The sequence below is a fragment of the Miniopterus natalensis genome, chromosome 8 (assembly GCF_054644295.1).
Source record: "Miniopterus natalensis isolate mMinNat1 chromosome 8, mMinNat1.hap1, whole genome shotgun sequence".
In the NCBI taxonomy this organism is placed as follows: domain Eukaryota; kingdom Metazoa; phylum Chordata; class Mammalia; order Chiroptera; family Miniopteridae; genus Miniopterus; species Miniopterus natalensis.
Window position 1 is genome coordinate 15,288,466 of NC_142088.1, and position 11,007 is coordinate 15,299,472.

At 43.1% G+C, this 11,007-nt stretch overlaps 1 protein-coding gene across 1 annotated transcript in view; it reads right to left on the minus strand.

The window, feature by feature from the left end:
* The window catches only part of SPAG16 (sperm associated antigen 16), a 403,525-nt gene extending 393,129 nt beyond the window's left edge, over positions 1 to 10,396 (minus strand). Inside the window, exons 1-2 of the mRNA XM_016196754.2 lie at positions 10,270 to 10,396; positions 598 to 644 (exon numbers count right to left, since the gene is read on the minus strand). Of these exons, the coding sequence (XP_016052240.2) occupies positions 598 to 644; positions 10,270 to 10,396 (174 nt within the window). The remainder of the gene's footprint in view (positions 1 to 597; positions 645 to 10,269) is intronic.
* Positions 10,397 to 11,007: the final 611 nt, after the last annotated feature.

The following is an 11,007-nucleotide window of genomic DNA, read 5'->3' on the forward strand; positions in this document are numbered from 1 at the left end:
TTTCTTAACTACTACCAGCAACTGCAAATCTCTATTAAATAAATAAATAAAACTCACTGGCTAAATGTTAAATCTTGGAAGAATGTAACCAAATCTAATTATGATATTAATGATAGCTAACACTTATTACATGCTTCTTATGTGCTTATCACAGTTTTAAGCCCTTTACAATTATTTAACTCATTCAGTAATTTCATGTGGTAAGTATCAACATTGTCTCCATTATACCAGCAGCAATAAAAAGCTGATATTCTGTGTTTGTCCTGTTTCTTGCTTGCCCAGACCAAAAATTATCAGGCTTGCATCCACACAGTTTCATTCACAGCTTCTGCCTTCTAGGAGAGCCTCTATCCTCCAAGTCTCAGCAGTAAGGATGGGTCCCACTGGAACCGTGAATGAAAGGAAAGGTTTGAGACAGTAAGCACATTAGACAGAAGTATAGTTAAGCTGGAAGGAAGTATAGGATCTGCACTCCAGCTAGGTAGTAGAAAGAGAATTTTCACAGCTCAAACTAGTAACTGTTAAGGAATAAATAAATAAATATTTCTCAAGAACAGCCATAATGAATTTACAGAGTACCCAAAATAAACAAATTACCTCTTCATATTCATAATCATCTTCAGATGCTTCAGTTATGGTGACCTCTAAACATCTTGTCAAGTTTAAATCTCAAAATATATGGAATAAAATTATGATATTTAAAATTGATTTGACCTTGAAATACAGTGTTAGATCTAATTATCTCACCAACATGGTGAGATAACACATTTTGAAGTTTACATCAATGAAAGTTATTTAAATCTCCACTTTTTTCTTATATGTATTTCACAATTTTAAAATTAAATTCTCTTCTCAGGAAAGGAAGCCCAATTTTCAAGCAAATATAAACTATACAGTAATCATAATTCAGTAGTTCATAAATTATCAAGAAATAAGCATTAAAATCTCAGAAATGATTCTAATAAAAATGCTAACAGCATTGAGACTTTAAAAATTATAAGTTACTCTAATTATAAATGAAAACTTCAACAGTTATTTTGTTGATTGGTAGATTTACTTTTTTCTTCAAATGTACAGGCTTTCTTATGCCAAGTTTAAAAGGTATGAAATTAAACACTTTAATGAACAGTAATTGTTATGAAAATCAAACATGAGATTAGCCTAGTTTTCGTTTTGCTGCTGGTTATAAGAAATTGTCTCTGCTATTCTGTCTTCCAAGAGTTAGCTGAAGGTGTACATAACAACTTATGTTGTTTGTAGCAAGAACTGATAACACAGAGTATTTAATAGAAGTCGGATGCTGTCCTAAGGGTTTTCCATGTATGTATTAACTCATTTCACCCTCAGTCTATCTAGGAGGCTGGGACCGTCATTATCTCCACTTTACAGATCAGGACTCAAAGGTATAAGACTGCACAGCTAGGACCTAACAAAGCTGGGGATAAGCCCCAGAAGGTCTGCTTTCACTATGCTATACTGCCTCTCCTGTTATTCTGTATGGGTTTTCTGTGCATATAAATACTTGAGGTGTTTGCCAGTTACTTTCCACATAGTTCTACACCTCTAAGGTCAGGTAATACATTCTTGTTACTCAGCCCCATCATAAGAAATAACTCTTTCGTGTTTGCCTTATTATTTGAGGAGATGCTTAAACCTAGTTCAGTTATAACCAACCCTCAGGAACCAGGTACCTGTCAAAGGGCCAGTATTTTATTGTCAAAAGTGAGTGTCTCTCCCAATAATATGATGAAAAGTATTTTAGGCTAAAAAATAACTAATTAAAAGTAGACTAAGCAACTGCAAAAAAAAAGTTGCATATCTGCAGTCCATCCCCTAACCTTCAACTCACCTTATTGAGTACCAGCAGTGAAGTACCTACCTTACTAACATCCTACTTAAAATACTTCCAAATTTGCCCAATGAATGCTCTTTTGTAAAGCCACTCTGATACTTTAGGGTATTTATGATAGAACCTCATTTCTAGGTTCCAGAGTCAGTATTCTTTTTTTTTTTTTTTTTTTACTTATTGCTGAATAGCAAACTCCCAAAAATGTTGGGTTTAAAAAACAATAAGCATCCATTATCTCAGTTTCTGTGATCAAGAATTCAGTAGTGGCTTAGCTAGAGAATTCTGATTTAGGGTCACACGTGAGGTCTCAGCAGAGATGGCAGCCAGGGTTGTAGTCACCTGAAGGCTTAACTGAGGCAACAGGTTTGCTTCATGAAGGTTCACTGACACTGTGGGCTGGAGGACTCATCCTCTGCATGTGGGTCTCTCCACAGGCTTCTTAAGCCTCCTCAAGCTGGCTACCTCCAGAAAACGCAAGCTAAGAAACTGGGAGCCACAGGATCTTTCATGAACAGCCTTGGAAGTCACAGATCATCGTTTATTCAACACCCTATCAGCTACACAGGTCACCCTACTCAGTATGAGGGCACCATACAAGAGCATTCACACCAGGAGGTGGGGACGACTGGGATCATTTTGTAGGCTGGCTAATATACTGCTGTACCGGGCTTCAAGAGTATTAAAGGAGTTAACATATATAAGTCACTTAGAGCAGTGCGCGGCTTACGGTAAAGGCCATACACAGTGTGTGTTGTTATCTTCCCAGTTCTGGAGGAGTCGAGTACCTGTGGAGAAATCCTCATAGTCTCCACGGCCCAGTTCCCCCTCGTGCTAAGGTAAATGGATGGAGACATTGTAAACCCTCCTCCTTCTACATTTATAGTCATCGACACACTTTCACTTAATGAGAAAACTCCCTGAGTATCAGATACAGAAAGTCAGCCTTCTTTTTCTACTTTTATTGTTTACACCATTACAAATGTCTCCATTTTCTGCCTTTGCCCCCCTCCACCCAGCCCTCAAACTCCTTTCCCTCTGGCCATCACCACACCCTTATGCACACATGCTCTCTGGCTAATCCCTTCACCTTCTTTCATCCAGTCCCCCCTCCTCCCCTCTGACAACTGTCGGTCTGTACCATGTACCCACGCCTCTGTTTCTATTTTGTTGACCAGTTTATTTTGTTCATTATATTCCACATATTACTGAGATCATATGGTGCTTGTCTTTCTCTGGCTGGCTTATTTCACTTAGCATAATAATCTCTAGGTCCATCCATGCTGTCGCAAAAGCTAAGAGTCAGCCTCTTTTTTTATGAAAAAGTATGCTCCCTTCTAAGAGACAATTACTAGAAATCGATTTTGTAAGCAATCACCTGTCATTAAGTCTCCAGAAAAGCAATGCCGTCCTTCATTACTGTTCATACCATAAAAAAATTTCACAGAAAAAGTAAATATTCTATAATGATCTAGATAGACTTGATAACTGTAAATAAACCAACTGCTGACAAGATTATTGGCGGGAAGAAAGGTGAAAGCAAAGGTTGTCAAATACAGCAATAGTAGAGGAAAAAAGCTATTTGTTCTAATAGCTTTGGAAATACTAACACCTGTACATTCTACCCAGAAAATAGTCTACACAATGGATTTTAATCACTAGTCAAGTATTGTTTCCACACAATCAAAGGAGACTAAGAAAAAATAACTACCATTTTGTAAAGCTTGAAAAAGTATTGTCACATGGAACATAACCATATTTATTCTCATAACAATCTTGTGAGATTTAATGGCACAGATATAGCTATCTCCAAATTGAAAAAAGAAGAAACTGAATCAAAGAGATTAATAAATTTGTCCAAAATCACATAGCTATGAGTGACAAAGACAAGTTTCTTGAATATAAATGTCAAGAATTGTTTGCTACACCACACTATTTCTACAGTGACGCAATAGGAATATGCACTTTTTGCCAATATCCCGGGTAATAAACTCTCACCTATTTGTTTTCCAAACTCTTCAGAATTATAGTACCAACAGCTAAATCAAATCATTTAAATAGCTCAAGATGAAGACCTTAGAGGAGGGAGAAGCATGAAAGGTCTGCAGACCCAAAGATTAAATTAACCAAGGGCAAGAGATTGAGACAAAGGTCAGGAAAAGGGCAAATGCTTGAAACAGGAGCTGGTACCCTCCTTGACTGACTTTCATCATCCACAGCATGACTTGAACAGAAAACCTCAGCTGCAACTCAGGAGCAACTCAGTTGAAATGTGATGCTGCCGTGTTGCTGAAGAAATAAATGTACTTTGGCATGTATGTTGGTGTGCATCTATCTGGATAGCTGGCTAGCAACACATGGACAGATGCACGGACAAATCCCAAAATGATTTTGTGACAGTTTACAAATATGCATGCATACATTACAAAATATAAAAATAAATGAATATGGAAATTTGAAGAGAAAGGGAAATAGCAGAAATAAGATCAAGGTAAACATGCAGTACATGCCATAGGTGTCATAATTTTGTTAAACATAAGCCACAGGTTTGACTCTAAGCTTCCCAGTAATCAGGGTAAAAAGGGAAATATAACGATACCAATTCAATATCCATCCAGTGAAAACAGGAGTTTCTCAGCAGATATACAGCAATTTCTAGTTTCAAAGCATGAATAAATTACACTCCCAGTTTCTCATGAAGCAGACACTGTGGGTTGAACAGATACCAATCCCCTTGGCCCTCAGGACAGCCAGAAAGACAGTGCGAAGCAGAATCTGACAGAATAACATGTGTGGAAAGCACTACTTTAGAAGCAGAATGGCCAGAGTGGAAGTAGACAATTCATCAGAATTGCCCAAAGGATATAAAACCTTTACTGTGGTTCTACTTTTCCTGGGAAACTTTAGCATCTGTAATCTAATCTCTTAGGTGAGCCTATTCTCCAGGAAATGTCCATAAAATGAAGCTGGTCACAATTATCATGCAGTTATCCTTCCACTGCAGAATAATAAGCTGGCATCTGGCTTAAAATTAGTTTCTTAATGCCAAGCTGACTCCGAGCCCTTACAAAACTCCCTTCCCTTTATCTACCTAGCATTCCTTCAAAGAACATCACCGAACTCCTGTTCTGAAATTCATTGTTTTCCACCATGTTCCTCTCAGACCTGGCACTTATCTTTCTGGCTGTTTGAATTTGACTTGACACTACTGTGCCTGGTTTCCTAGTCTGCTCTTGCAGAGGGGTCTGCGGCTCCCCTTTCCTCCCTGTTCTGCAACCACAGCTCATAATACCGCCTACTCCCAAGCCAGGCTCTGTGTCCTAGAGTCACAGCCTAGACCCATACCAGGGTCCCACTCCTCCACATCTCCGCTGGCCTGGAAGGAATTTAATAGTACTTGTGAGTTCGCGGAGTATGAATCAGTTCTCTGGTACTAAATCACCATGGGTGAACTAATTGGTACTTTTTGTACTAGCAGAATCTTCACCAGATCCTGACTGTCTAGATCCTATCAGAAAGTAGGCCAATATCCACCCACACTGTACTACCAGGGAGCCCTAAACCCATCACAGTGCTACGGAAGACACAACTGCAAGAAGCCTCAGAGAAGTATTTCAGCTGGTCTAACGGAGAAGAGCTGGAGGTGTCAGATGGTATGATGCTGTCATAAACAAGGTTCTGCAGCTGGACCACAGCCAGAAAGAAACAATTTTCAGACACAGCAGCACACAAAGTTCCTCACACGCTAGTCTCTTCCACTACTACATTTATAGGTAGTGATCACTGCCAGCAGCAGCATCTTTATAAAGAACTGGAGTGAAGCATACAGCTAATTATATTTTACATGATTTCCCAAAGCTGCTATAGCCAGAAATTGCTTTGTAATCTTTGCCATCACCACAGAGCCAATGTACACAGAGGCAATCTAAATTCTAGGCTGGATCCTCCATAATCAACATTTTACTTACTAAATTGAAATAAAAGTACTGTAAATAGTAAACATCATGTGAAGTCATGTTCCCTTTCTTAGGAATTCCAGCTTAAATTAAGTTAACTGAATAATGTAAACCAAAGACGGGAAATAAGTAGCAGGTTTGCTGCCACTTTCCCCATTGTTGTTTGCTTCCTGCAGTCTTTCCCACTGAGTCTTCATTAGGCCTCAGAATTCTTATTAACACCACCTACCAGGAAGCCACCACCATTTCAATTGCATTGCCGAGAATGGAAACATGCTGGCCACCCTTGCCCTAGACAGCTACTGCACATCTTCCACCTCAGACAACGGAAAATACGTTTCTTTGGACATATAAGACTCATAGTTCTCAGAGTGGGTAGCAGTGTAAGTTTTCCAATTTGTAAGCCAGTAGACACAAAGATATCGACTCTACATATTGTACCTCTGAAAATATAAAGGTGAAAGGCTAAGATACTTGTAAACAGCCCTGCTATTCCTATTACAGCTCTTACTAGCAGCACCTGTGAGCTTGCTAGCACTAAAGAATCTCAGCCCTGACCTGAACTTACTGAATTAGAAGCTTCATTTAAAGACCCTTAGCTTTAATTCATACATTAAAGTCTGCCTGAACTACAGGACACAGAAAAAAACACAATTTCTCTCTCTAAATAGCCTATGACTTTCCTGCATGTAAAATTCAGCACTCTGGGCTTAGCAACATGCCTCTTGGTCTAGATTCTACATTCAGATTGTCTATCGTTTTTGACTATATGTAGTGTGCAACTAAGTACCCGTGGGCAAATTCGGTTTTCCAGGAGTACTAAGAAATACACAACTTGAGTACATAATAATTATTAAGGATTTCGCAATATCGCCTTACTTAATACTATAAACATTCCAGAGAAGTAACAAAACAGAGGGAGGGAAATTAAAAATGTTAAAAGAAGAAAATATTTTTTAAATGACAGAAGTCAATATTTATTAAACAAAGTTATCGATGAATATTACACTATTGCAATGAAGGATTGGCTAGGGGTGTCACTTAAAAAGACAAGCATCCATCTCAGATGGATATCAGTTTAACCTGATCACCATATTTCAGGGTCTGGAATCCTTAATTTCGCATTTTCAGAAACAGTTTGCAGCTGCCTCAAAGGACTGGCTTAACTCACTCAATCCTCAGAACCTGCTGCTCAGACACTGCTGTTGGGCCAGAGGCCACCTTTCAGTGGCCAGCATATTTATGTCCACTGTCTAAGGAGCCAAAACCTTAGTGTTAGAATGCCTAGAAAGATGACAGAATAATCAAAAGCTAGGTAGGGGAGCAGAGAATCGGTGCAAAGGGAGGTGATTATAACACCACTTTGTGGGCCTCACCTTCCTAGTCATGTATTCCATGACTCTTCCTTGAACAAGGTATTTCTCTTGACAGATAGCAAAATATCAGTTAAACATTAGCTTTCTTAGCACAACTCATCCCTGCCTGCATCTCCCAACTGGAATTGGGCATTCCCAAATGTCTACAGCTACACATTAATAGGCAGCCCATCATCACTACAGCAACTGAAAACCTCACCCAAGTTGTATTGATTTCTAATAGAGGATTCATTAACAAAAAACAACCAACCTTCTTTACAAATTCTACAGACACCTACTTGACCCTTTACAGATCACTTAAAATCTAGCCTTATATTCTACAATGCTGCAAATTCCTTTTTCATGAAGTCTCCAGAGGACTGATGCACTCCATGACCAGATTTCTTAAAGCTCTGGCAATAGCTTTAGAACTACGTCATGTATGTATGTACCTCATCTTTTGGAAGTTTAAAACATAAAAACAATGATACTGTGAAGTGGTTCAGAAGAGAAACAGGTGGCACTACTACAGCTAGGAGGTTATAAGGGAGGGGTATCGCAGGGATTAGAAATCTTTTTCCTGAACACATTCTCTAAACTGTTGTAAATCATGCAGGGACTTTATTAATGAAGCCACTCCCTACCCCATGACGGATCCTGGCTATGTTTCTGGTTTGGGCCACATTAATGTGTACATGTTCTTTATGTCTAAATGTTTAAAAGCAAAGAAAAGGCTGATTTCCTGGAGAATTTGAGTAAATATCTTTCAAAGCCTTGCTCAATATTGATATCTTGTTGTCTAGTGTTCTAGGAGCATCTGTTCAGTCATAAATAAAGGAAGTCCAACACTAAATGCAGTAGATTAGAAGTGATACGGTGTATGTGCAAAGTAGAGAACATCAGATTTCTGATTCATTTGTGCATATCATAACTTTTATTTATCCACTACAAGAGCTCAATTAAATGACCTGAGAGCTAAAGACTTTAAACCCAAGAAAGTCTCACTCCAACAACTATCATAATTGCCTTAAGAAACAATGTCAAATAACATTATACAGTCAACTCTTAATTATGCGTGTTACACGAGCCCAGGGATACAAGGATAATTCGCATTCAGGAGTAATCCCCAAACCTAAGAGTTAAAGTCTCTCCCATGACTAACCCTTACCTGAATGTTGCATTGAATATAGAAAAACTGAGTGGTTAAATGTTTAGCTTTGTTATCCCCTGACTACTCTGGTTGAAACCCAAAATAGTAGTCAGTCAAGCAGAGAGAGAAGAAAAGCAAAGGGCCTAAATAATTCACAAACTAGATAATAAAATTCTGAAAAGTTGGAGTTGCTTATATTTGCAAATGTGACTATTAAGAGAAGTCTTTAGGACAGGCTTTGGGTCAAGTGCTATGTACTGGCAGTTGTGACTCGGTGATTGCCCCTGCCAATTGAGGAAACATGACTTTCATTGCTGAAAGTTGTGCTATCCTGGAGTCCCACCATTTATGGGACTCCAACGTTAGCAAGAAGTTACCTCATTGTGTGTCTCATGTTAACAATTAAACTATGTGTTACAGAAATCATTTTAACGCAGACAAAAATGTTGATGCCTGGTTATCACTCAGTAGCAAGGACAGTGGGTAACTTTATACGTGATGTAGACAGCTCTGAAAGAAATGCTGACTTATTTTTTAATTTAAAAAGAACTATTACTAAAAAAGCTTGACAGTGCTATAAAAACAGAAATATAAAGCTTCACTTAAGATGCTAAAGCACCCACAAATCAGTTTCCAACTCTTCAAACTTATATACTTGGAAAAATCATGCTTGCCTCAAGTAAAATACCATTTATTTTCTTTGATCTCTTTAACGAAGTTGCTGAAAGCTCCCTGGAGCTGGGACGGGTACCGAGCCGGGTCAGGCAGGCGGACCAGCCGCCGGAGCTCACAGCCGGGCCGCGGCCGGGTCAGGCAGGCGGACCAGCCGCCGGAGCTCACAGCCGGGCCGCGGCCGGGTCAGGCAGGCGGACCAGCCGCCGGAGCTCACAGCCGGGCCGCGGCCGGGTCAGGCGGGCGGACCAGCCGCCGGAGCTCACAGCCGGGCCGCGGCCGGGTCAGGCAGGCGGACCAGCCGCCGGAGCTCACAGCCGGGCCGCGGCCGGGTCAGGCGGGCGGACCAGCCGCCGGAGCTCACAGCCGGGCCGCGGCCGGGTCAGGCGGGCGGACCAGCCGCCGGAGCTCACAGCCGGGCCGCGGCCGGGTCAGGCAGGCGGACCAGCCGGCGGAGCTCACAGACGGGGCGCGGCCGGGTCAGGCGGGCGGACCAGCCGCCGGAGCTCACAGCCGGGCCGCGGCCGGGTCAGGCGGGCGGACCAGCCGCCGGAGCTCACAGACGGGGCGCGGCCGGGTCAGGCAGGCGGACCAGCCGCCGGAGCTCACAGCCGGGCCGCGGCCGGGTCCCTGAGGCCGGGAACCAGAGCTGGAGTGACTCTAGCGGGACAAACCTAACAAGGCAGATTTTGGAGTTTCCTTGATGCCTTTGAGAATAAAACAGATAACTCATCTCCGTCCTACCTGCCTGAATAGGGATCTTCTTCTCACGAACCCTCCCCCTCTCTGCAGGACAAATCATCTACATGCCTAGAGGAGTGGAGCTGAGAAGGTTTTGGGGTTTGGGTTTTTTTACTATTCACCAGAGAGTGTTTTACTGGTTTTAGAGAGAGGAAGGGAGAGAAAGAGAGAGAGAGATCAATGGAAGACAGGAACATGGACGGCGGCCTCCCCTACGTGCCCCACCGGGGATGGGAGTTCTAAAGTTTTTCACAAGAAATAAAAGCGAGTATTCCGAAAGCTCGGGGCTGCTTCAGGAAGACCACCGCGCCAGAAGGCCGGCTGGGCCGGCGCGCTGGCCACCTTCACACACCGCTTCGTCCAGAGTTGACTCAGTGGTAGCTACGCCCGGGGTTTGGGGGCAGAGACGCCGCCTTGAGGTCCAACAAGCGCCTCGGCCGGCTCGGCGGCCCCGAGCCTCAAGGGCGCCCCCCAGTGGGGAGCCGGGCTCTCGCCCCTGACACCGTTACAGCGGCCGGCACCGGGGCCGCGCCTACACGGGAAGGATACGCTCCAGGTAGTAGGTGCCCTCGGCGGCCACCGCGTCCGCGGCGTCCCCGGCTGCCGGCACGCCCCCGCCCAGGGCTTCTTCCAGAACCCACAGGGGCGAGATGCGCGTCCCTTCCGGAGCGGCCATCGAGGAGCTTCGGGCCGCGGCCCCGCCGGCCCACCGCGTCCGTAGGAACGACGTCGAAGACGCTCGCCAACGACCCCACGCAGCTCTCGCGAGAGCCCGACACTCCCTCACCCCTCCCACCAGGCCAGCTCCGGGGCGGGAAGGCTGCCCCTGTGATACCAGCGGGAACTCGCTGAGCTTCCCGGGTTACCACGGCAACGTCGTTGCCTAGTTACCCTGAGAGTTCCGACGCCGCTCCTGGAGTGCGCAAGATACGATGCCAAAAACAGCCGGCTTGGATTACACACATTTTCTCATCGAGGCAGCTTGGTTTTCTTTAGGTTTGACGCTAGCATTTGGTTCTCTCTTTACTTTCTTCCCTAAATTGCCTTTCTCTTGGTTCTTACATGCCATTCTCAATGCCCGGATTTTAGATATGTGGAGAACCCCAATTATCCCCAGGGAAAACTCCGGGAAAAGAGGAAGATTCTCAGTACTTTGGGGGGGGGGGGGGGTAGATACCATCCTCAGACGCTTAGCAATTAAGAAACAGAGTGCTTCGCTTAGTCAAATCCATTCTTGTGTTCCTTTAAAACATCTATCTGGACATCTGTCTTGACTTTGATTTCATA